The 24,346-nt window shown below is 38.2% G+C and overlaps 1 protein-coding gene across 1 annotated transcript in view; it reads right to left on the bottom strand.

Moving 5' to 3' along the window:
* Positions 1–8,580, bottom strand: part of PLEKHA7 (pleckstrin homology domain containing, family A member 7) — an 83,692-nt gene extending 75,112 nt beyond the window's left edge. Inside the window, exon 1 of the mRNA XM_010078534.1 lies at positions 8,510–8,580. Within this exon, the coding sequence (XP_010076836.1) occupies positions 8,510–8,580 (71 nt within the window). The remainder of the gene's footprint in view (positions 1–8,509) is intronic.
* Between the last annotated feature and the right edge of the window lie 15,766 nt (positions 8,581–24,346).

Below are 24,346 nucleotides of genomic sequence, written 5' to 3'. Positions count from 1 at the left end.
ATGAAGGGAAATACTCTAGCTTCTACCTGTAAGAGGACAGGAGGAGGGGAGGGAAAACAGTAAAAGCCAGAATAGGCTGAGAAAGACAAGACAATTGAGTTTTCCGAACAGTAGTAAGTGAATGACGACTCTTACGCACCAAGAGTTACAAATTCTGTAAATCAGGACACATTTCAAATCTAGAAATCTTACCTAGTTCAACAGCAAACAAGCACAAACCAAATCATTTTGACTACAGCCACATTTGAATAAACAGAGAGAGTAACTCGGTAAGAAACCAGAGTGGGGACAGAGCTAATAACAACTCTTAAAGCAAGAAAGAGAAGCTTGAACTCGGTGCAGCTTAACAGGAGAGCCAAGAAACGGATTTTTTTAAGTAGCTGATGTAGTTAAAGCAGTAGGTAAAATGTGGATAACTTACAGGGAAAAGGAGGGTAAGTGCTACAGAGCTCTAAGAAGTTACAACAACCCTGCAAAGAGAGGAGGCCTCTAGCAGGAGGCTCTGTAAATCCCAAGGGAAAAGGTACGGGTCTTAACATTTTGGGAAGGGGGCAGCAAAGCAGAAGCAGAGCTGGAATTGAGAAAGTTAAAGAAAACAGCAGAGATGCTCTCCCTCTTCAGGAGAAGGCAGTAGACACAGGGAAGACAGAAATAATGTCCCAGCAAGCAAAACTTAATAGTACAACATTCAAGTTTCCAAACAAAGAGACTAAGGCACAACGATGTCTGAAAATGACACAGGTCTTAACTTCTGAGAAAGTGCTCTACGCCACCTGATTTGTCACTTGGGGCAAGTTGTATCCACCACAGACGTGCTGGGGAAGCAGCACGGTCGCGTAGCGCCCTGGCATCCTCCCCACATGAGGTCATTGTCTCAGTCATTACCAGCTTCTCCACTGTAATTGTCTCCAGCAGATGATTATTCCTTACCTAAAGTTATGAGTAAATGAAACCTCTTACAGGAGCTGAGAACCTGACGTAAATTGTGACAAGGCCAGCACCATCGGCATTATCTGCATTGCAGTCATCTCAGCAGCGTACAGAGGCATCTGCACGTCAACAGGACTGACCGTCTGTGTCTTGAATTTCTCAGCATGTGAGAAAGAAGTAGTCTATTTTTTGCAAAAAGTCTAAAAATGGAATATATAACTATCCACTTATTAAGTGCTCAAATTTATGCTCATTTTCTGCAGGAAGATGACCTTGAAATGAATTGCAGGACTCATGACACTGGATTAACAATGTCATAGATCAAACACCTGCCAAAATAACAGCATACAAAGTGAGACTAAATATAATCTGCATCTTATTTGAAGAGATACTATCTATGTTAACAATTTGTTATGATTCAAATACTAGCGAACGCTTATTCAAATTTAAACACAAATCACTATATTGGTTATAATTTTCCTAGAGTTAATTGTTTTAAAAATAACTTTTAAGCTTCTGCAATGTACTAATTTCTGATTTAATAGCTTTGAATTTGCATAAAGAAGAAACTTGCAAATTTATGCCTTACAAATATTCTGCCAGTGCTTCAACTTTTTTTCTCCGAATCAAACTGTAACAAATTCCTACTTTATGTTTCCCAAATTATCAACTAAACGCTGCGCAAACCAGAACCATTTCTAGGACCATCCTTTAAATCGCAGGATTTATTACAAGTCAATGTTTCCATTATATATACTAGAAATAACATATTTCTCTCTAGGCTCAATTTCTAAGACACAAAGTTAGTTTCCATATTTAATTTCAAAATCAATGTATGAAGAGCATAAACTCTCAGTGTTACAGGATGGTTCTTTGACATGCATTTTGCTGCATAACCCAGAGCCCCACATTCACCAAATAAATCTCAGAAAACCTCCAGACACAATCCTGTAAGGCTTTTAGAAGTATCCAAGAGGTATCCAGGTGGCTTCAGCTCAAAGAGAAGCCAATCACAGCGTAAATCTTGGGAAGCACACTACTGAACTAAGAGCTATGATTATTTGTTAACTTAATTCTGTAAGTAGATTAATCAACTGCTGAGGCAGAAATGGTAAAGGAAATAACAGAACTGAACAGAATTCTGAACAACCGTCATCATACAGGAAACCAACAGAGCAATTTTGTTTCGGAACACACACACACGCACAAATTCCTCTAAAACAACAGAAATAAAGTACAACAATCCAAAAATACAAAACCAAACTGCCCTTTCATGCCAAAATCCTCAGAATAATGGAAGTACAAAAGATTTTACATTTGAATCTCTAGTTACACTAGATATTTTATTTTTTTTTATAACAAAGAATATGTTAGAAAATAGCTGTTAAGAAATGAAGTAACAGAACTTGTTACAACTGGTTCTGCTGGCCAAATATCCATGTCATTAGAAGAACTACAATTACATTTCTGTGCATAAGAGCCTGAAATACCACATATCACAAAATAAACAAAAAGAAATATTCAAAGTTTCAGTCAGAATTAATTAGAAAAGTCAGTAATCCACATCAGAGCCACTGCTTTGCATCATACGGCGTTTATGCTTTTGTCTCCTTTTAAGGACACTTAATAGATAACATTATCATAATGCTCCCATTTTTCCCCAGAGTTTCCTCTTTTCTGACAGAATGATTTATAACAAATTGTTGCAATGTGCCATGCGTTCATCTGATTACACCCTTACCAGCAAGTGTAACTCGAGCCGTGCTAGGAATGTGGAAGGAGACCCGAGGAGCCAGAAGATAAGAACGTGTGTTAGGAAAGCCAGAAGTGACACACACGCCTAAAGAAGGCAATACTCGGTATGACTCAACACGGGCGAAACCAGCAGCTGCCAAGGGTTTCACAAGCGCCCGGTGTAACACTGGGACAGCATGGAGACACTCGCAGTTTCACAGCTGGTCCTGCAGATCATGAGGAAGCCGCATCGATCTACTGGTCACCCCCGCACAGCTGAGACATTTCCAGTTCAGATATGACAGCATAGGGAAGAAGGGCAGAGGGGGAGGCGAGAGGTAGGAGACAACAAGAGAAGAGAGACTTCCCGTAGCAGCAGCATTTTATAAGAAAAGCATTCTTACTCAGCTCCACTTTTGTAAGGAAGCAACTGAGGAAAGTCGCGCAAGAACCACACCACCAGTCCACACTAAGATCAACATCTCTCACTCATGATTTTGTGCTTGTGTCTTCTGGACAAAATTTGGAGACAGTGATCTTGCAACCTGCCTCGTCTGACAACAGGTTTCCTATCACTTTGTCTTCTCAGACAGCAGCCTGTACTTAAGATTTATTCCCTGCAAGCAAAAGTCTTTTTTTCAAGTTCAATCTTGTTTAATGAGTTACTTTTTATTATGTGAAGCTTTTTAATGCACTGTTTGTTCTGTCAAGCCCAAATAACAGCTGACATGCTAATCATGAGGCCCCTTAGAAAAAAAAAAAGGGGGGCGGGGGTTTGCTTAAAAACAATCTTTAAATTTGCCTATAAAGCAATTATATGTTTAAACTATTTTAATATAAAAATAGCCTGCCAGCATTTTAAATATTGCAGAGGATAAAATGTTTTCCTCAGATTTCAATCGTTCCCTCTCTTACTTAAATCAGAATTTAATATATTCTTTTTTAGACATCAAGGAGATAGATAGCATAGCAGCAACAGCTTTCTCCACTAGTTCTTCCCAAGTGCTGAGAAACAAATTATCCACCTAAAAAGCCAACACCAATCTCCCTCTCCCAATATGAAAGCAACATTTTATTGTAGGCACATATAAAAATCAAATTCTATGGGGAAACAGCTTCCAAAGCCAGCTCGAATTTTGCACACCATGTTCTTGCATATATTTTGTCCATTTTGTCAAAAACTCTCTCCTCCCCTTTCTCCTCCTCTTCTCCAGGGGGAAGGGAACAGCTCTGAACCAACACAGTGCAAAAAATACAGGAAGTTTTGCTCAATGGATGTAGTTATTCCACAAAACATGTAATTGTAAATCCCCACCATACACATGCATACTGCTGAATATTCACAAGAGCAACATCATAAATAGTAACCCAGGATTTTGGTTAATACTAACACATAAGTAAATATTTCAAATTTTTCTTGTTATTCTTGATTGCTGTTTGCCTGACCTCATTATTTCTCAAAGATTTTAGTTTAACTAAACTTGTCAGATTATGCTATAAAGAAAACTCAGTAACTGCTGTATTTCTTTAAAAGCACTTGCTTTCTCCTAACACTCTACAACACGGAGGTGATCAAGATTTATTCCTCTAGCTAAAATAGAGCAGCTTTTTTTTTTTTTAATTTAAGAAATGGATGCTGATTAAAGACCAACATCTGAAGTAGGCAGTGGCTCCCTCCTCAAAGGAAAGGCAACAGCCTAATGCTGCAAGATCTCTTCCCTTTGCACAGTCAAGCACTATCGGTTTGTTGCTTAGTTTCAGTTATAATACCTTATTTACAATATTGCTACAACTGGATGGGATCTGCATTACTGTATTTGGAACCAATCGCATAGATGCAACTGACTCATCTTGAATACACAAAACTACAAGTTTTCACACTTCCCCACCGGATAGCTTTTTCTTTTCTTTTTTTTTTTTTTTTTTTTAGCAGACAGAAAAAGTATAATAGCATGCACGATGCCAAGGAAGTCAGGATCTGAAGAGCAGCCTTTTGTTGTGAACATGGTTTCCATCAACTTCTCTAGAAGATGAAATTCCAGGGCTGCAGAAGGTTCTGATAGTGGCCAGGCCAAAGGACGATGACAGACCTGGCAAACCCTAAAAACTGTTCAGCTACTTTGAATGTAACTACTGAAAAGTATAAACCTCACAACCATGCAGAACACCCACGCCCTGACCTCCCTGAATTTGTGACAGAAAGAAGAATATTCTTTCTAAAGAGTAATCTTCTTATGAAGAGCACCATAGTCCACCAGAACTCCAACTGCATCACAGGAACACTGGCAATGGCTCCAGGGCCACGACTTGGTTGGGTTTTGTATTATCTCATGCTTCTGTGCGAGGAAAGATATGTAACTCCTCCTCAAAAGAAGTCCTCCTACACAAAACTGGTTTTGAATGTGTCTTTGAGGCAAACACAAAAACAACGACCCATTTCTAAAAGGGCTACAATCTGCTAACATCCCAGTGGAGCTGAAAGCTCTGGCTTCTCTTGTCAAGCACACCTGGGACACCAGATCTCTTCCTTTTCTCTTTGCCAAAGAAAAACTCGTTAAGGCTACCATCTTCTCCTCTAGCCACCTGAAGCAATGAGAAATAGCAAATGTTCTTACAAAAAAGGTCTCTTGGCATACCGGGGAAAAAGACATGAACATAGGCTTTGCAAGCTCTGCCAGAGAAAACTTAGTAAGTTTATGAAGTAAGCTTATGAAAATCAAAGCATTATAACCATATTTTCAAAGACTATCTTTTAAACAGACTTCCTTCAACACTATGCGACATATGAAAGAAAACTATCATTACAACATTAAGCAGTTGTAAAAATGCAAGCTACGTGGCTAACGCCGTTCTAGCTGTTGTAAGAGGGTACACAGCAGGTGTACTCGCATGTTTTGGCTACCATTTAAAGTTTAACCACCAATACTAATTTTACATTTGCTGTTACTTCTCCTAAGTACAGGAAACATAAATGGTAATACAGTCTTTGAATTTCTACATTAAATACCAAATCTGTAAAAAAAACCAAAAAAACCCCAAAAAACCAACCAACCAAACAAAAAAAAAAACCAGCCAATAAACCACTTGAGGAAGTGTTTTTCAATCACATGGAGTATTTTCTACGACTAATCTCTAGATCAAATCTCTTATGTTATGCTATAATAGAAACTACAAGAAATTTGTTATCAATCTCAACAAAAACTCTATTAATACACAGATTTTGCCCAAATATGGAAATTCTCCCAAGAAACTCCAATTCTGCATTGCACAGATACCAAAAATGAGTTACAATACAGCTCAAAAACACAGCCCCCAAGATGAACTCCCTATTTATGCAATTTCATAACTCACAGCCAACCAAGAGACCATGCCACCCTGAGTCTCCTGTTCTGGAGACTGTCTCTTGGTCATCTCCAAGATAAACAGTGTCCTGAGTAATCTTTAGAAAGCCATTAATGAATGCAACGCTGATTGTACACTCTTCTAGACCAAGCTGTCATCAATACTTCAGACTACATTTCCACCAAAACATCGTACCAAAACTATTACTCCTTACGTGTAACAGAAAACACAATCCATTCCAAACACCATGCAATTCCAATGAAAATGCTGATCTCTAGAAAATTCATCTTGTCTACACAAAGGTAATGTTTCCTGAAGACGGAGCTCTTCTAGAACTCTGTTCAAGACTTCTATGCCATTCCAGTGGCAAGTCACATTAATTAATGTCTCTGCCAACATACAAACTTAGCACAACGTATACTAACTCTCCCCACTCCACGGAGATCACAATTATCACTTATGATAAATAGTAGTCTCATTGCCTATTTATTTTACTGGAAAATGCTCACTCACCAGAATATGACAACTCAAGTGGAATAAAAATCCTAATTCAGTCTTGTCTCTGTAAACTGTATTACTCCCCAGTCAGAAACGGACGTATGTTACTATTCTGAAGGAATATTCTGCACCAAGGATGAGCTCTAAAATGACTAGGAATACTAATTTTACATAGTTGGAGCTGTCAAGTTATCAGCAGCTGTACACAATGTAAAGAATTTCTCTTTATATATATTGAAACAGAGTCGCAACGTCGGAATGACTTAGTGATTAAAGGAAATAAAACCACCCAATTCTACATACATAAAAGAGGATTTAATGATTTCAGTTGCATACCACAGAAACTTATTATATCTGAAAATTATTAAACACAGGTTTCATTGAAATGCAGAGTAACTACTTAATAACATGTAAGAAACAGAGAGGCAAGAATTAAAAAACAAAATGCATTTAAACAACAGGGATCCAAAAGCTCAGGAACTTCAATCTACCTACAGAAAGTTGAGGACTTGGAAGTCACTCACGAGACAATCATTCTGGCCAGAAGGTCACTGTGCGAACCAGGGAGATGGGTGGCAGGCTCTGGCCACTCAGATCTTGGGGATCAGGAGTGAAAAGCTGTGCGTTTGACTAAGCACCTAACGGAGTTTTGGGAAGAGAAGGCTTGTAACTACATTGGCTGCCATTTACTGAATTTCTGTTGTCTTTAGCTTCCAGCTTATTCATGCCTATTATCACAGAAAAGGCCAGAAAAAAGGAGAAAGGCTACTAGACTTCAGCATCCTCCAAAGTTAGGCCAAAGGACAACAACCACGAGCAATCATTGTGGTTGACCTCTAAAGGGCTAACTCTGGTTTCAGTAAAACCCTACTAGTACCTTTGACCAGACAGCCCGGTCGTGCTTCACATATACAAGCACGCAAATAACTGCAGGAATTTATTTCAAGAAACACTCAGAAAAGTGCTTAAGTGACCACTTGTCTTTCTATTCACAAATGACTGTCACTGCAGCCTTACAAAACCCACACCACTGCATCGCTGCAGCTTATGAAGATAATTAGGTTCATTCTCTGGATATGAACACGTTCATTATTAACTTATTCTTTTATCCTGCTACTCAAACGTGTTACAGAAAGATGAGTAATAGCACAAAACTCCTGTTCCAACTCTGCTTTTCCCCTCCCTCTGTTATTGTTGCAGCATGAGAGGCAGGGACTACAGATTTAGACACAATCAACAGAGATCACATTCCTTTATTAAGGTGTGCCAGAAACCTGAGATCTTTCAGCCAAAGAAGCACTGTAACACATTCCCTCTAATTATTATTCAATATTACAGTCCTCCACAGCAGGAACAGTAATTTCATGGTTAGAATCCAATTCATTCACTAGCAAACTGTTACACAGCACTCTCAGAAGGAAGGAATTGTAATAAAACAGCGCTGTGGAGTCAAAAAAGATAAGGCAATAAGAAGCCTGCATGATTAAGCTTTATCACAATGCTGGCATTTATCACTGTTCCACACGTGCATATTTTTTGTGAATTGTTTTAAAAGCATAGTAGCAGTAAGCACTTTTGTTTATCCACCTTATGTAATTCTGCATGAAAAGACTTAAAATAATTCATGTCTCTAGAAATCTGTATAACTTCCATTTCTCAACACTGCATATATCTGGTTCCTATTAAATGACTGAAGTATCCAAATACATAATTCACTTAAAAAAATCTCCATAATTACAACTACATTTTTTCAGTTAGAAAAACTCTTGAAATATTTAGTAGGTTTAGAAATAAAAAATATTTTCATTAAATAAACATAAACCTAATTATAAAGTCAGGCACAAAGCATTCTAAAACTGTATTTATGTTTTTCAGCTTAATTCTCTGATTTCATACATTTTTTCAGAGAACAAAGAAATAGAAACAAGAAATCAGTTAACACAAGCATCATGCTACAGCTCTATATGCAAGTGCATTAAAAGATAAAACTTAAAACATTATATACCTGCATGACAACTGGTAGAATGGATATCCCGGCAGAGGAACAGAGTTTGAAAATCCAGACTGACTCGACATTGCCTTCAGGTAATGTATCCACTTAAATCGCGTCTATACTCCAAATGTTAATTCCTTACCAAAAAAAAAAAATTACGTCTGTATCCATCCGTACATTTGTTCAAAGCTAACTAAAAAGAAACCAAGTGCATATCTGAAGGTCTTGAAGATTCTGCCTGCATTTCAAACTGCTTCCTCAGTAGTGAAATTCCTAAAAGCCAACACCCTCGTGACATCACATACTACAAAACCATAAACGTGCGATTGTTTCACTAAAGCAAGGACAGCCCGTCAGTTTTGCCCGGACATAAAACCCTGCACCGCATTCTTGAAAGCCCAGTGCCTTTCAGGCTGGGAAAGGCAGGGAGCCCTGCTGGCTTAGCAGCAGCCCGGCTCTGGCAGCCAGCCAGCCAGCAGCAGAACTTATTGCCAATGCCGCAAATCCCTCCTATCGGCTAATGAACATCCACACTGCAGGTGAAACGCGATTGTAGCCCATGACAAGAATTTCCCTCAAAACGCATGAGATCCATGACCTTGAGCTTAATGACAAAAATGGCTTTTAAAAATTTCATTTAAATTACAATGCATCCTATTCTTTTCTAGGCAACACCAGATTGCTTTGCACATTACAATAGTACGATAAATCACACTGAGCTCTCTCCTGCTAAAAAAGAACCCTGTCATGCTACGCTCTCAACTATGGGAACGCAGGGGGGGAGGACAGGAGGTAGAATCTTAAACCACATCATTTTATTTCTGCATTTGGTAGCTTAAATAACGTGCATGCATTCCCATAGTATTTTACTACAGCTTAAATCAAAGAAATACCAAAAGCAAGATTTCTTTTGATATACAGTACAGTGGTAAGTTAGGTGAAAGTTGATTTGGGCATGGCCTTCCTCAGGAGGGGAGAGGCAACTGGAAAGCAGGAAGACATGTGAGTAGCCACAGTATAGCCCAGTGGCATGACTAATGTCAAACAGACTTAAATGATTATCTACCTACACTACTCTTAGGGTAAAGAAGGTATACATGCCCTCACATGAAGACTTGCTTAATTGAAGTAAAATATTAAATAGATTTTAAAATTAATTCATTATCTGTGCTAGCTGGACTAGAAAACATTAAAATGTTGAATATAATACGTCTAGCCTATGATACTATTTACTCTTCTATTATTTTCTTTTGTCTCTCAGATTTGGAAAAGGAATGAAGCAGTTTCACTTGGTTTATCACAAGTTTATTATCAACATCTTAGTCGTTAGGAGTATCGTACAAAACTCGGTCACTATTCTAGGTACCTTCTAAAGTCTGACTTAAAAGAACAGGAGCTTGTTCTTCTACCTTAAATGTATCTTAAATCTAAACCTAAACCTGATGTCAGTGAAATACTTAGTTTCTTTTTCATATAAGTGTTTTTATAGTCCTTTAACAGCACTGCGATGTTTTACATTGCCTATTATTTGTCAAGATGTAAAACAAGGGTGGTTTATTTGTGAAACGTGATAACAATATTTCAAATGGAGATAAAACAGTAGGGGGAAAAAAAACTCAAAACAATCACATGCTAGAGAATAAGGGCTTGGTCCTCAAAAAAATGGGAATGCTTGTTAATTAGCTCTGCACACTCACACATGGCTCAGGCAAGTCACTGACTTCCCAACAGCTACAACTTGGGGAACCATAGACCATGTTATACAATAAATGCAACATACACTTGCGCACAGAATAATATGCGGATACCATAGGTCACGGCATATGGCACCGATTTCTGAAGTCCTATAAAAGCTCCAGCATAACACAAAGAGGGCACAGTTTGCCCAGAGAAGCAGGTTTTTTTACTAGCCCAACTGGTATGTCTGGAAAAAACAAACAAGCTTGTGGGCATATCGTTATGCAGAAATTTTTATACCTCTCCTGACTGTAAAGAAAAAGGTTGAAAAGGCAATTCAAGCACAAATGGTGGTGTGGTATCAGCTGAATTTTTACAAACAGACTTGAAAAAAAAAGCTTTTATAATCTCATGTCTAGCACGGAGCATTAATTCCAAAACCACAGCTCTCAAAAACCACACCGATAACAGCAAAAAAAGTTGTGTGCATGTGAGAGGAAAACTCTACCAGGCCTGTCCAAGTCACCCTTCCCTGCTGCCTCATCAGGGATGTTGGGATGAGTACTGTCAGCTTTCATCCCTCTGCCACCACTGCTGAGGGCCATGTCAGCCAGTCAGCCCCAAAGCACTTGCTTTTCTATCCTCTAGATTTACTCGTTTTTCATCTGATGCCTCCTTGACACTGATAATCACACCATTAACACATTTATGCAGTAGTTCTCATCTCAGAATAATTCTTCTTAGTCCCAACCAGGATTTAGGGTGTTTCCATTTGATTTGCCAGCTGAAAAGAATGTTAGTGTCAAGTCAGCAGATTACAGGCTTATAAACCAGGAGTTTTAGGAGCTGCCAGTGGCTTGCCATGCCATTTTGCAAAAATCACTTAGTCCCTTAATGCCTAGCTTATCCACATAACAAGGAAAATACTGGCTGACAGCAAAGGAATGACGTGAGGTTAAATTTTTTTTGTAATTAAGTATTGAAATCCTCTGATTAAAGTTTTATGAAGGGATAAAACAGCTGTAGCATTTGAGGGAAAAGATGTGTGGGAATATTCAGAATAGAGCTTGCTTTTTGTCTCCTGCTCCTAGCTCTAACACAACAGAAGCATTACGGCTCTGAAATTTCAATTTAAATATAAAAGCCATTTACATTTTAAAATGTGGTGGAAACTACACAGTTTTTAAACACATGGACAGTATTACACGGCATTTAGAGACAGGGATAAGCGAGATGACAATAGGCAGCCAAAACTGAATTTAAGGTGATCTTTACAGAAGCAGACTCATTCATTGGTAAGCATCACACCAGTTCAGGGATTTGGAAACAGGAAGGGAATGTGCGGCATGAGAGGTAGAAAGGGAAACCTGGTAAGGACTAAAGCAAAGCCTCCACATAATGACACCCAACATTTACCAAATGCCCCTTTTATTATTTCCACAGCCAGGCTTGATTACAGTACAGAACTACTTTTAGGATCCAGACCTACTTGCCACACACCACCTCCACTAAGACAGACAAGCGGGTTTCGTTCCAACTGCAGGCACGTTTGTTTGAATTTTACTTCCGTGTTGTAGTGCCAACAAACTTACTTAAAAATAACCACATTAGTATTGTTTGGCATAGCATGCCATGTAATACTTATTACTTTGCTGGAACAAAATTAAAGAAAATAAGTTTGAGGCACAAATACTGTGTGTTCCAGAATTTACAGTGACCTTAATACCGAAATAACCGACCTGTTTGCTGTGACAGGTTGAAAAGGTATGCTGCTAGTTGAAAAGCTATGCAATACTTAACTGAGGTGTAACTGCACTTCAAAAAGCAGGGATAGGCTGAAAGACTGCAGAAGAGCAAGCTCATGGCCTCTTTCAAGTATTTCAAGCAAGCAGCATCCTTGGTAAACTAATGGAAAATTAGTTTAAACAAAAAAGGCAGACTGAAGGAGAAATAGAAACTAACCTTACTACCGGAATCTAAATTAATTTCATCAAGTCTGTAAGTGAAAGCAGGCACACTGTAGACAGTTATGTGATGATATATCGAAATGTATATCGTACATTCAGTATTCATAAAAATAAAATGAAGTGTCATGCAGAAATTATTGTAACATCAATACCATAGATCAGTAATTTACTCCCATACAAAGTGTTATATTTTATATTTTCCCTGCCTGCTAAGAAATATATTAGACACTAAAACAGAAGGGAAAAAATACTACAGGAAATGTAGGAAAAATCATTACATGGAGTTCGAAAAGAACAGTATTACTTACAAAGTAAATATTACAAAGATATTAAATACAAGGAGCACTACTCAGAAGACATAATGGAAAGTCTTTTTTTTTTTCCCTTTCTGTATGAAACACAAGAATAGGAAAACATACAACACTGAAGAATAATGGCAAATTTTAGACTGAAGGAGGACACTATCACTGAAATCCCAAAACTCATCCAGAGTTAAAGACTAACTGGGTATTCACAGAGGGAAAAATAAACAAACAAACCAACCCAGAAGTGATAACAGAAAAGCACTAGAAGAAAAGAGGATTTGAAACACCACCAGACCTTGGGAGAAAACACCCATGTAAGAAAGCGTTATCTAACCTAGCTGCCGAAGGATGTCTCTCGCTCTTTTCCGAGGCAGACTAGTGGTGTCAACGACAATGCATAGTCTCTGCTGCACTCCTAAACGTGCTGGTCAAACTACTGAACTATGATTGGTTTTTTTCAGCCTGGGTTCCTAAGAAAACTGAAGTGATCATTGTCACATCAGCAGACACAGTATAAGCAGGTTAGTTTTTTTTTCAGGCAGGCTAGCTAATGAAAAATATACAGGGCACTATCCAGGTAGGCCTATTACAAGCGTGTTCAGCTTGACAGCCCATTTATCCAGCCTAGAGACAGCTGCCTGTCACCCAGCCTCATCATCCATCACCTTTACATCATTCTCAGTAAGATCTTTAAAAAGAAGTAAACATCTGAAAGAGCAAGCAACAGTTGATTAAACAACAGAGTGTCACACACTTCATAAAGACGCTGATGTCTCCCCATGTCTTCACACACTGGAGCGCAGCACCCTCCACTGAACAGAGCCCCTGCCCAGCCATCCCATACAGCAGTGCAGAGTCCACTCGGGGATGCAAACCAGAGCACGGAAATTTAAAACCTAGCTATGCTAGGGCATCCTTGCCTTCATTTTAGGGAAGCTTCTCAGTAGCAAAATGCTTTCATTTTTCCTTGCATACATGTTCAAGAGGGGAAGAATGTGTTCCCAAACCTAATTTTCCAGGTATGAAAACAGGTAACAGTTATGTGGGACCTGGCTCTCAGCTGCTTCTGCAACACTCAAGTTGCAAAAAGGTTCCTTTGAAGCAACTTACATATCAAGTGAAGTTCTTGAGAAAGGCGTCTTTTGCAAGGTGAAATGCCAATGCACTCCTCTCTGCGACCATGCAGGCTGGTAAGAGTGACTGAACTCCATAAAGGAGAAAAAATGAGTGCTTTGAAGTGTAAAGTATCTGTAATTTAAGGGATTTATTTCCATTAAGGATTTGTCCTTCAAGGAACAGAGAAGTAAAAGTAACTGCAAGATAGAGCAGTAGGTTTTAGTGTAGGTACAGACACATTTCTGCATCCAGAAGCTTCATCTTAAGGTGCCATATAAAAAAGCTAACAATTTGATTGCAAAAATTCCTTCACCTGAAAAAAAGCCCAGAATTTAAGCATCTGAGAATTCATTGTGGAGTTACTAGGACTGACATGTCTGCTTCCTAGCTTAGTCCTTCCAGACATTCTTACTTGGATTAAGAAGTAATATTTTTCATGTCTTTGTTCCAATCTGAAACAAAAAAGCAAAACTTATTAAATTCTCATCTAAACAAAATTCTATTTTTAGCCCAAACATAAAACTGCTCTTAGTTACTTTACTACTAGACAGGCTGCAAAGATGCTCACAAGTCCAACAGCAGGGCGCTGACTTGCAAGGCAATCTACCCAACATTACCCAAAAGCCATTCCAGCTACAAGCAGTTACAGTGCAGCCTGCAGGGCCTCCCCATCGACCTGACGTGTTCCAATTCTACATCAAGCCAAAAATCACAGCTGAAGTACTAGTCACACATCACCATTAGTACCTGAATGCAAATCTTCCTGGCCTTTGTGCCCAAACTGGAGGTGGCACACCTCCCTCTCTTGCCTCTTCCACTCTTCCTGGAAGCTGCCACTCTCCCTTTAGCTTAAGGCTCCATTCCTTCTGCTCTCCTCTGGCTGCTCAGGAGACAGGATCCTTCTTCAGGCTTCACATATTAATATTGCCATTATCTCTCTAAGGTAACGTCCCATGGCACCTGCAGACCCCAGGTTTTAGCACACTATTCTGTAACCACAACCACGAGGATGGCTGGGGGACCATGTGGAGGGATGGACCAGCAGCAACTTACTCACAAAAGGACCCTCTATGGCAAAGCACCTGTTCAGGGAGTTAGCTAGAACAATGCTGTTCCAGCAGAAGGAGGTATGATGCTGTTGTGTGTAAAACCTGCACCACTGAAGAGCTGAAACAGAAGCTCTCATGTCCAGAACAATCACCACCCATGCAACTCCTGTGCAGTACTGTGCTTTACACTTGCAGTTTCCCCACTGATCACACATTACACCTTCAGAGATTTTTAAATGAAAAAAATAACTCAGTTTCTCTTTCAGTTACATCACTTATTTTTAACAGTTTTATTCTGAACGTAGAAGGCGGTATAGGTAGCTAAGCAATTATGAGCAAAAACCTAAAGCTTATAGACCAAAATAAACCATTTAGGGGACCTGGAGCCATAAGGGCCAAATTTTACTGGATATAATAATTTCACTTGTTCTGTATCTCATGTAACTTTTACCACCTGATGTTTCAATAGTCAGCCAAGAACTCTCAATGGCTCTCACTAATACTGTGTGATAGCAAACACAGGAACAAAGCATGTACTAGAACTGAGATTAATAAACTGCAATTTTGATCTAGCTGTCGGATAACCAATGCATGTTTCTTTACTGTTTAGCAAGCGTTCAGGCCGAAGCTAAACAACTCTTTATTGTGGCCAAAGGCTCTCAATAGATTCATGAGCAAATGAACACAGTTGGCATCCTGTCTGTCAGAGAGATAACCCTGTCCTGTTGAACTAGAGCAGTGAGTCTTCCTGCCTGCAAACCTCAAATCACAATGAAGTTGCTCTGTAACCAGGTACCATGCTCTCAACCAGGACATCTGCCATACAGCTGGCTAAATCAGTCTACAACAATTTGCAGAATGAGCAAAAAAAATTCTGGTCAGCAATGAAACATTAGGATGCCTTCTGGGGCAGAAGAGGAATACCTGGGCTGTAAATTAACCTATTGCAAGTCATGAAACCTCAGAGATCTACAGCCATTGACCATGACATAGCCGGGAAGGGGGAAATACCCTTCTTAACAACCTCGCCTTCCTCTCACTGCAAATCCAGTTGAAACAATTAGCCATAAGTAACCTGCGATTGGAAACTGACTTTCCAGGATTCACCCAATCTCTACTGATGGTCAGAGGTACACAGATATTAGTTATTCTGTACCTGTGCACATGCACAGTCCGTTCTGGACATCTCTGAATTCTAACCCATGTAAACTCTGGGGGATGATCTCATCCTCAACACTAGCAGGAAATGTTTTCCTCCACCACCAGGTTCACTCTGGATCATCCCCATGACCTTTACACAGTAAACAAACTGAACTAGCGCCTGGCCACACAGTCATACTTATTACCCGCAGTCCATCACCTGCCAGCAGACTGGAAGGGGAAAGCTGCTGCTGCTGGAAAGCACGAGGTTCTGAGCCACAGCCCAGGCTGCCGCAGTGAGTGTCAATGACACGGCATTTCAGCAACGGAGCCGGGCTGGACTGGCACTGCCCTCATACTGGCTTTAGAAGATGGCCAAAGGACTAAACACCTCTTCCCCCAGCTTTACAGCATACACAAATCCTGCAGTGCACTGAGAAGCTCAGGTTGGGTATACGAGTCTGGTGGAGAAAGGCTGAAGGATTCACACGTCCAAAACCCAGTGCTGTCAGAGCTGCACGGCTGTGAACCCACACCAGCATCATCGCTGGCCAGAAAGAGAACAGAATTCCAAAAGAAATCAAGCAGAGCCCCCACAAAAAAACCAAAAAACTAAGGAAGCCCAAACCAAACCAGAATTCCACCTAGTTCCTCATAAAAGGAAGTTCATCAACTTGACCTATGTATACACTTTTCCAAACAGTTCTACAGAGCAAAGATTTTTAAGGCCAGTACCAGATATTGACTATCTTCAAAGACCATTTGGGACAGATTACTCAATTTTCTGCTTACTGCATTCGTAAACACAAGAGTACAAACCCTGCGTGCTGTGGAATCAGCAGGTATTCCACATTTCAGTTCAAAGAAAATCAGAGAATCAAATTACCTTTTCTCACTGTATGAAATAATTCCATATTCTTACATCTGAAATAAGTCTTCTAAACAAACAAAAAAAAAAAGCATTCATGAAGACATGACATTACTGTAATAAAAAAATATGCAGAGCCTGAAATATAGGATTAAGCTACTTTATCCCACTTAAAAATGAATTATACTGGAGAGAGACAAATATTTACTGCCAAGCGACACAAAAATATTGAACAGAAAACCAACCAAAATGATTGAACAAAACAAGCAAAAAATTGAGTCAGACAGATAAACTTTAGAGGAATAAACTTTTGCTGAAAACAGGAAATCTAGCATTTCACTGAGTATGGACGCATGTAAATTAGACTGAAGTGATTTGATAAAAACAGTCTCTACAAACACACGAAGAAGCCAGAATTGCATATATTATAAGCAATTTTTAAAATTACTTCGAATTTAAAGGCAAGTTCCTCTCTACCATGACCCAGATAAATCTTAATTTACTTGGGCTACCAGAACATAGTAAGTTTCTCTCTCCAACAGACACAACTCATTAATGGCCCTTGATGAAGCTCCAGAGTATATAATGCACATCTTGTAGGGTTTTAAATAAAGAAGGCTGGGTCTATTTTTGAACTTCAGGATAAATCAGACAAAGTCTTCTACATAAGAGGACTGTCATACAGTGTCCTTTTAACTCAGACATATTTCACATTAACTGCCCTGATAAATTCTTATCTATGAAAACAACGTATTCAAAATTCTTACTAGCAAATAAACTGTAACTACAAGACCTTGTAAATTGTGCAAATCACATATCAGAGTACAGAAAAGCTTTACAATTAGAGGCAAATGAAACACTGTCATTTCACTTTAAGGTTGGCAATTGGTATAATTCAATGTTCCTCAAAAGAACAAGAGTAAAAAGAAACTATAGGGTGTACAAACTCCTGAGCTCAGGATGATAAATGAAACCGCTTCCAAAGTAAGCCTTCCTAATTAAGGCTGCTAAACCAGAGCTGGCTTGCATTCAGTTAATAGCTCTGCTACAAGCAATCTGAAATATTCTTGATAAAATATTTTTAGTATTGACTCCAGCATATCAAAACCAGTTGAAGGTCATTATGAGGATGAAAAAAAAATAAAGTTCAGAGACAAGAAAGATAATAAATTCATCCTAAAACTACACTAAATCTTTTGAGAACTCCATACTTAAATCAGTTCAAGATTGTGTGTTTATAACTATCATCTTAATGTATTATAATCTAAGCATTAAAAAAAGAAACAACTTATTTGTCCCCACAGGCACAGCAGGACTACTAAAAGCAGGGTGGTTTTTTTGGTAAAAGATAGAAACATTATATACATAGTTTTAATCAAGTTTATGTCATCCCAGCCTCCCTGAAGAAATATTTAATTTGCTTAATTAGACAGATGGCACTTTTTATTATGCCTGTATTTGCTTACTGCACTTAAGAAATTTTATTTGCATAGCAAAACTTTTTCATTTGCTAGGTCAATTCATGTGCCACTAAACGACAATTCAGCACTACAAACTGAAGTAGAGGTAAGTCTAAGCTGTTCTCTGAAATGGCAGTACTTCATACCGGTCTTTTTAAACAGCCAACTGTCTAAACTCTTAATTCTGCATTTGTGTAAGAACTTCTCTATTTAATTTTGGCATGTTCTTTGGTATGTCACTTCAATTTCAGAAAAAAATAATGCTAAAGAATCCTTTATATTCTGTTACATTCTTTTTATTTCTGTTATCATACACAATCTTAAAATGGAAGAAATTAAACTTAACTCTGAAAGGATACAATGTACAACACACATTTGAACCACAGTCACACTATTAAGAACGGAATGGAGTGCACAGAATTCTAAGAGAACAATGAGATTTATGGAAACACCAAAAAATTAAATACCTAAAAGCACTAGGAATGGCAGTGTGCAATGTAAGAGGGGCCACATGCTTTTCAAGGGCATGGGATGCATTTCTACGCAAAACAGAGCAGACAAGCAGGTTAAAACATACCCGACTTACACGCACAAATAAACATCACTAATTATATTTTGATTAGTCTTCCAAAGTCTGTGAAATGATTCATGTTTACCACACCTGACTATCCTCAGGTGCTTTGCTAAAAAGGAAGAACTCCTTTTGTTTCCCCCCCCGCCCCTGGAACAACAAGGAAAAAAATGTAAAGGAAATAGACTCAAACCTGGACAAGAATACCTATGACTTGCCGTTATAAGAAATAGCTGGATATTTTCCATTATAAGGCATGATTTCATTTGCAACTGTGCTTTTGATTGCTAGAGAAATTTCATTACTTCAGAAGGCATCACAAATACATCCACTCTTCATCCCTCATAATAAAATCTGTTTAAACACTTTTGAATAAATATTCTCTTGGATAAGAATTAATCATCAATTGGAAGGCAAAGTCCACAATGAGCAAGAAACAATCCTACCCTTCTCATCAGGATCTTTCACAAACCTGGAACGTAAGCACTGAGAGAGACCCAGTGTTAACAGCATGTGCCAGGAGCATCCAGCATTCACTGCTCTCATTATTTAAGACAACAGTACTCAACTTTTAAGCAGGTATTCCAATCACAGCGCAAACTCTGAAAAACATGGCACTAAATAAACAATGCACATTTAAAGTTACAGGATGGAAAACTCAAAAGGGTTAGCAAGAGATCAGTACAAAATCCTTATATTATCACAGGCATTTAGTACATGAAACACAGGAAAACACACAGGGTTCCAAGTGAAACATCACAATCTTTTTGCAAGGACTGAACATAGATACATACCTAAGACAACACTTTTTCCTAGCACTGTTTACAGACCATCAGCTTCAGCCAGTCATTAACTGTTCTCATGATTAAGCCTGAAGCATTCTTAAGCATTCAAAAGCGAAGCACAGTCATTAAAAGGGACCACGCTTGCCCTCTCCCTGTTTGCTGAAAAAAATTATTAACGCCTCCACTCCTCCTTCTGCCAAGGGAGAGAAAGGGGAGGGAAGAAGATTAGACCAGAATACCGCCTACCTTATTGCCATCGTTTCCTCCCAACAGGTCATCCACACATAGAAAAAGGACTAAAACTAGTCTCTAAATCAGTTTCAGAGCTTCAGACTGGCTTAAGAGACACAAACCATAATAATCTCGTTTTCATGTAACTGCTGTAAGTTTGAACACCCAATGGTACTCGATTTTACACTGACTTCAAACCACACCCTGGCACAACCACGTCCACTTAGTGCCACCATCCTTTCACATGTTTCAAGATAAAGGCAATACACCTAAATACCAAATATCAAGAAAGTGTAATTATGGTATTACATCCCAGATAATTCCTAAAAACAGGAAATTGGTATTTTAATAGAGTTGTATTATTTTAATTAGCTCTCAACAGTAGTCCTTGGCCACACAACTCCTGTGGTGGAGATGACAGCAGCTTTGCATAATTACGTTTGCAGACAATCACCTTCTGGTTTCCTCCCATCTTGAACAAGTTAATCATCTTGCTATATAAAGCCAAATTAAATATAATCTTTCAAGAAAATATTCCTCCTCAGATTAATTACTCAAAGAAAAGCAGGAATAGTTATTTCAAGCGTGATTGCAATGGAAGTTCTTATAAAATTGGAGCACTTTAGGGATGGGTGGATTAAATACGTTCATTTCTCATTAGAGGTATGAATTAAAAATCTGTGCAGTTTTGTGAGAAATTAAGTTTATTAAAAGAGCCGTGACATGTTCAATGACTCCTACTTCAAAGTAACTAAATTATCAAGAATTATCATACTTGATTTTAAAACTGGCTTCAAAATACTGCCCATCACAAAGTGACTTCTGGTCCTATCGCTTCAGTAAGTTTAAAACTTCTCTGTGAAAAACTTCCATGCAAACCAAACAGAATACTCGCTGTAACTGCTCTTCGTAACTAAATTTTGTCTCAACAATGCACTGTGTTAAAACAATTATCTCACATGTTATGCTAATTTAAGTAGGTCACACTGTTTCTGTTAGCTTTTCCGTAATGATCTTCCTAATAAATCGAGTTGCAGGAGATGTGTTTGCCTTACTTTCTCTAAAAACCTGTTCATTCAAATTATATACTAGGCAACCCACAGTCTTTGAGAGATTTAACACATTCTCTGCCAGTTATATCAAAGTGCAGAAGATATATTTTATATTGATTTTGCTATGCTGCAGAAGCCTTTGTGAAAATAGCATCATTTACACCTACACAACTGAAACTGCACACCCACGGCTGGGAGAAGGGGGCTGAAGGGGGTTTTATTTATCGTGAAGCTGCTGTGACTTTACTCTTGTCATTGAAATGCTTGTCGCAGCTCCCGTGACCTTCGCTGTTATCTGTGTTCATGTTAAGGCTGTGGTCAAAAGAGCAATATGCAAGGCACAACACAAAATCAGAAGAGGTCCATCTTTATAGCTTAAGTATATATTAGCTATATTTACATATAGTATTCATTTGAAAATAAAAATGTTTTAATTTAAATAAAATGCAATGTAAACAATAAATGTAAACAATAAATGTAAACAAAAGTGGGAAACTTTTTATTAAGGGATATAATTTTTTTAAATGAGATAAAATAAAATAAAAATCTGTAAATTGAAGCCTCCTGTTTCCTTTCCAGTTCACCAAACACAAGTGTGAGAAATGAAACTTTTTCCTAGGCTTTTATTTTACTCATCACCACAGGATCAAAAAACCTTGAAGTTTGGAAATACACTACTCCTTATTTACCTTATAAATGAGATATGAAAATATATACAAAGAAGTGGTTCTAGGAGCAAATGCCATACAAGTACCTCTATTAAAACCTAACAGATGAGATCTAACGAGTGAGTGACAATCCATCCTCACTCAACATTTGTTTTTAATTATTTCACATTTAATTGCAGGTGCTCATAAAATTTGAAAAATAACACTGATCTCTGCTTGCCACAAAATATTTTAAGTCACCAGTAACTTATATTTAGTTACCAGTTACTTGTTTTTCCTTTGAAATAATATTTACATAAAGTTCCATCAGCAAACACGTCCCAGACAGTACTTCCTAGGGGTACATTAAAACCAGAGACAAGCACATACAAGGTTTAGAGCAACATCACAAAGAAGCTGTTCTATTTCAGTTGCATGGTGCTCACAAACTTTCACTCTTCTACTTTATACAAATGTAACACTAATTACTCACATAACCTGACACCAGTTCCCACATTTTTCATTCCCACAAACTACACGGGCAGAACATGATGGATTTCTTCCTGCAGTGCTACATGTAATTGCTCAAATCCCAGTGTCCCGTCCTTCTGATCACTTTTCAGAATCGGCCACAAACGCCTTCTCCACATTGAGCTACCAGCAAAATCAATTCTTACAACCCCTGGCTGCAAGGAGGTTTTTTGCCTATAGAAATTTTTAATCAACGCATCTACTAAGTATTCTTTTTTTAGATTGCTCTATCCAATTATTTTGGATATTTAAGCAACCACTTCTCTTCCCAGGTTCTCCCAGTTCTCTCTATCACAACTTCACCATCCTGGCGACTCACTCATTTTTTTTCCTGCTCCCTCTTCAAAGACTCCTTGTGATCTCTCCAGAACTTCAGCTGCTGCTTCTGTCCTGGACACCTTCTGAATTCAGGAACGGTCTGTAATATGAATTCTTCTTATCATAATCAAGCATTTGCAAACTAGATTTTTTTTTTTTATACACAAGACTAAGAAAACCTGACCATTCCTCATGGAAGTATTTCTTCTCAACCTGTTTAAAGTTTTATTTTGGCTTTATGGAAAAAGCTAAGTCTCTCATCTTTGCCACTCATTCAAAAACCAGAATTGTCTCATTACCAAGAAGTACACAACTTTATACACACTAATTTTAAATTCCAAGAGGGAATAGTTGATAAATGTACTACAAAACAATCACATGAAACAGAACCACCTCTTTCCCCCCAGCATTTAGATTCAACAAGCTAAGATCTCAAACTTACTTCATGGTTACTCTATTGGAGCTAAATGGTTTTCTCGCTTAAAAAAAGAGGGAGACAGATCAGTCTTTACACTACTGACAAAAATGGAAATATTAACCATAAAATGAGACACCATTTTCAAATTTCCCAAGGGCTACTATAATAAGTTAATGGAAGGGAACCTTAAACTATGGGATCTGTTATTGATGTCCTTTAAAGAAAAAAGAACAAGATCACACAGAAGATGCCTGTGACGATCTGTAGACCTGTTTTCCCATTTTGTTATCCACCTAAAATGGAAGAGACCCGAGGAAGTATCAATATGCTAAACAGCCTTTCTGCATCAAGAAATACATTGAAGCCCTGTGAAGCCATGTGAAGAGCCTTCATAAGGTTTATATTTTTGGCATAGAAAAAGTAATTTTGTATGAAGCTCAAATTAAAATTATAATGGCTCTAGAAGTATTTAAAGACACAAAAAACCTCCAGTGGACTTCTCTAGCCTAAGAAGGCATTTGCCTTCATGCATGACATGTTGAGTACTATAAAGAAATTACAGCTGGAATACCAGAGACTGTGTGAAACTACCACTCTTTAAGACCATACATGCTACTTGAAATTCTGATTTCTTTCCAATTTAGCATCCTAAAATGTTAAAGCTATTCCCAGTTTACTTGTGTTCCAACAGATTAAATTTGCCATCAAAGACAGAGAAAAGCACTGCAATTCCATTTCAGAAGCTTCCCAGTGGTTGTTCAGCCCAAACATACATCGTAAATTTCACATCATAAATGACGTGTTATTCTAGGTTTCTCCTTCTGCATTAGAGGCTAAAAACGGTATAATAAGGATCTAGAAGACTACAGAAGATGTCCTGTGGTTTTTACTTCAAAAAGTCAGGACATAAGTATTCTGCAAGCTTCACTGGATTTCTTGAAAAAAAATCTTCAAAAGTGGAGAAAGCTGAACACCACACCTACCAGATTCACTTGTACACTTCACCTTATTTCCAAATGCTTGTGTCTGAAAGATTTTTAAAGATTTTTAAATTAATTTAATTATTGAAAATATTCTATTAATTCGGTAGGCATACTCAAGGAAATTTAAAGGAGCTTCAACAGTCTTAACTTGGAATTGTTTAAATGATGAACAAGTACCACAGTGTAGAAGCAGCTTCTTGTAATAAAATTTCCTCATGATGGCAGCATAAACCATTCTGATGAAGTGTTAATTGACAATACACATTCCAACTCATACAAAGCAGCGAGATCTCAACTGCTCTAGAAATAACATTCACTACTTTTAATTTCATCCCTCTTCACATTGCCAGTTCTACACTAGAGTTTTATTTAGTCCCTGGAATTCCACAGGAGTTTTATTCTACTTCACACCTATAATTTATCAAGAAAGAAGAGGTACCACCCCATGGAGTATTTTGACAAGTGATATATAATTTTACGCATTTACCCCATATGGTCCATTAGATTTTGCATCATTTGTATATTCTGTTTTGAAAGGTCTGTGACAACTGCACGATCTATGCATTTGCATGAATCACTAAACTGAGGCTTCAATCAAGATATCTGAAGTTCTTCTGAAGAATGATCTTCCATCAATGCTTAAGCAACCTGCTCTAGTGGGAGGTGACCCTGCCCACGGCAGGGGGATTGGAACTAGATTATTTTAAGGTCCCTTCCAATCCAAACCATTC

This window comes from Pterocles gutturalis, unplaced genomic scaffold (assembly GCF_000699245.1).
Source record: "Pterocles gutturalis isolate BGI_N339 unplaced genomic scaffold, ASM69924v1 scaffold3183, whole genome shotgun sequence".
Taxonomy (NCBI): Eukaryota; Metazoa; Chordata; class Aves; order Pterocliformes; family Pteroclidae; genus Pterocles; species Pterocles gutturalis.
This window is presented reverse-complemented; position numbering and strand designations above follow the sequence as displayed.